At 59.0% G+C, this 3,285-nt stretch overlaps 1 protein-coding gene across 1 annotated transcript in view; it reads left to right on the top strand.

The window, feature by feature from the left end:
* LOC104078545 (protocadherin-1-like) overlaps positions 1–3,220 on the top strand; it is a gene marked incomplete at its 5' end in the record, with an annotated part of 4,645 nt that extends 1,425 nt beyond the window's left edge. The window contains 2 exon segments of the mRNA XM_009580218.1: positions 951–1,479; positions 1,482–3,220. Of these exon segments, the coding sequence (XP_009578513.1) occupies positions 951–1,479; positions 1,482–3,220 (2,268 nt within the window).
* Positions 3,221–3,285: the final 65 nt, after the last annotated feature.

The raw sequence follows: 3,285 nt of genomic DNA on the forward strand, positions 1-3,285 counted from the left end.
GGCATGAGAATGATGTTAGCCGACATACGTTTATCTGCAGCTGCCATCTTAATAAGCAGAGCGCAGCCAGCTCTCATCTGCTTGCTAATTCTAATGTGAATTTTTTAAGAATTCATTTTTCACTGTTAAGAGAATGGAAGTTGGAAGCAGATAAGGGAGCTGCACGGCCGGGAGGAGAATGGGCTGAGATGCCACTGCTGCCATTGCTCAGCTTTTATCTTTCAGGGGGAAAATGACTTCCGCCTTTTTTGTGAGTGGAGGTAAAAGGTGGAATTTACATTTAACAACTTTCGTTCTCCATCCAAATCTGCTGAGCAAGATAACGGTGGAGCAGCAAATGGTGCAGAGAAGAGGCTGCTCGGAGAGCCGATTAGGGAGGCAAATGTTAGACAAACCTCATCTTCTTTAGAAAGCAAATAATAGGCGTAGAGGCAGGTTTAAGCGAATGCAGAGCTCCTGACGGGCAGGCAGGGACGGCTGGTTCCGTGCAGAGCTTAGGCAGCCCCAGTCCCCACTTGGCTGCATCCCTGAAAAAAGGCTCTGCACATCCTCGCCTCCCTCCTCATCCTTGCCTTGAGCCCCTGTTCGGGGAGAGTTTTGCTGAGCGGGTGCAGCCAGAGCCATCCTTCCATACTGCTGCCTGGGTCGTGGCTACGAGGGTTCCCGGAGGATTCCCTGCGTGCTGGAGCTGGCTGGGAGCGGAGCGCGGCCGACCGGCCCAGCCGGTTTCGCTGGAAGAGCAAGAAAAAGCCTCTGTGCCGGAGGGCCACTCCCAGCCGCTCTGCCGGTCCCAGGCTCTTTGCCCCATAGTCCTTGGCTCTGTAAGAGGAAATCCTGGTTTTTCCCCACCAGCCATCCCCAAAGGAGGCCGTGGTGGGCAGCGCGGCAGTTTGCGGAGGGGCTTGTGCTGCCTTGCCCTCCTGCTCACCGTTTCTCCCTCCATCCTGCAGGTGAAAGCCAATGACTCGGACCAGGGCGCCAACGCCGAAATCGACTACTCCTTCCACCAAGCCTCGGACATGGTGCGCCGGCTGCTGCGCCTGGACCGCGCCACGGGGCTCATCACCGTGCAGGGGCCCATCGACCGCGAGGACGTCAACATCCTCAAGTTCTCTGTCATGGCCAAGGACAAGGGGGCCAACCCCAAGAGCGCCCGCACCCAGGTGGTGGTCACCATCAAGGACATGAACGACAACGCGCCCTCCATAGAGATACGGGGCATTGGGCTCGTGACTCACCAGGATGGCATGGCAAACATCTCGGAGGATGTGCCAGTAGAGACAGCAGTGGCTCTGGTGCAGGTGTCCGACCGAGATGAGGGTGAAAACGCCGTGGTGACCTGCGTGGTGGCTGGTGACGTCCCATTCCAGCTGCGGCAGGCTAGTGAAACAGGGAGCGACAGCAAGAAGAAATACTTCCTGCAGACCACCACGCCGCTGGACTACGAGTCAGTGAAGGAGTACACGATTGAGATTGTGGCGGAAAATCAGGGAACCCGCCCCTCTCCAGCACCAACTCTTTGAAGGTGCAGGTGTTGGATGTGAATGACAATGCACCCGTCTTCAGCCAGAGCTTCACCGAGGTGGCCTTCCCCGAGAACAACGAGCCCGATGACCTGGTGATGGAGGTGAGTGCCAGCGATGCTGACAGCGGCTCCAACGCCAAGCTGGTTTACTCCCTGGTGACGGACCCCTCCTCCAAGGGCTCCTTCACCATTGACCCCGACTCTGGGGAGATCCGGGTGAAGGCGGTGCTGGACCGAGAGCAACGGGAGCGCTACGAGTTCTTGGTGGTAGCGGCAGACAAGGGCAGCCCCAGCCTCAAGGGCACAGCGTCTGTGGCCATCAACGTCATGGACAGGAATGACAACGACCCCAAGTTCATGCTGAGCGGCTACAACTTCTCAGTGATGGAGAACATGCCGCCCCTCAGCCCTGTGGGCATGGTGACGGTGATCGATGCTGACAAAGGAGAAAATGCCCGCATCCAGCTGTCGGTGGAGCAAGACAATGGGGATTTTGTCATCCAGAATGGCACTGGCACCATCCTCTCCAGCATCTCTTTTGACCGGGAGCAGCAGAGCACGTACACGTTCCGACTCAAGGCAGTGGATGGTGGGGATCCTCCGAGGTCTGCCTACGTGGGGGTGACCATCAACGTCTTGGATGAGAATGATAACGCCCCCTTCATCACTTCACCCTCCAATGCCACCTACAAACACATCCTGCCCCACACCAGCCCTGGCCAGCAGGTGAGCAAGGTCAAGGCGGAGGACATTGACTCTGGCGTCAACGCGGAGCTGACCTACAGCATCACAGGAGGCAACCCCTTTGAGCTCTTCCAGATCTCCCCGCAGAGTGGAGACATCACCCTGGAGAAGGAGATCCTGCGCAAGCACCATGGCCTGCACCGCTTGGTAGTGCGCGTCAACGACAAGGGCAAACCCTCGCGGCACGGCACGGCGCTGGTGCACTTCTATGTCAACGAGACACTGGCCAACCGCACGCTGCTGGACACGCTGGTGGGGCACAGTCTGGACACACCGCTTGACATAGACATCGCCGGAGACCCTGAATACGAGCGCAGCAAGCAGCGAAGCAACATCCTCTTCGGAGTCATCGCTGGCATCGTGGCCGTCACGCTGGTCATCGTGCTGGTCGTCTTGGTGCGCTACTGCCGGCAGCGGGAGGCCAAGAGCGGCTACCAGGCAGGCAAGAAGGAGACCAAGGACCTGTATGCACCCAAGCAGGCCAGCAAGAGCGGTAAGAGCAAGAGCAAGGTGAAGAAGAGCAAGTCTCCGAAGCCGCCCAAGCCCACGGAGGATGAGGAAGAGACGGGGCTGCAGAAATCACTCAAGTTCAACCTCATGAACGACTCTGTCAGTGACAGCCCCCGAATCCACCTGCCCCTCAACTACCCACCGGGCAGCCCAGACCTGGGTCGCCACTACCGCTCCAACTCGCCGCTGCCCTCCATCCAGCTGCAGCCTCAGTCGCCCTCGGCCTCTAAGAAGCACCAAGTGGTGCAGGACCTGCCGGCCACCAACACCTTTGTTGGCACCGGGGACAACAACTCGACGGGATCCGAGCAGTACTCGGACTACAGCTACCGCACCAATCCCCAGAAATACACCAACAAGCAGGTAGGAGAGCTCATCCTGAGGCCGGCAGCGGCCCCCCCCCTGCACCGGGGAGCCATCTGGACAGAGGTGTGGGAGTGAGCGTGGACTGGCCCCCAGCCCTGCATGCGTGGCCTGGGGGGCTGGCGGAGGACTACCCCGGAGCC

The sequence above is a fragment of the Fulmarus glacialis genome, unplaced genomic scaffold (genome assembly GCF_000690835.1).
Source record: "Fulmarus glacialis isolate BGI_N327 unplaced genomic scaffold, ASM69083v1 scaffold18056, whole genome shotgun sequence".
NCBI classification, from domain to species: Eukaryota; Metazoa; Chordata; class Aves; order Procellariiformes; family Procellariidae; genus Fulmarus; species Fulmarus glacialis.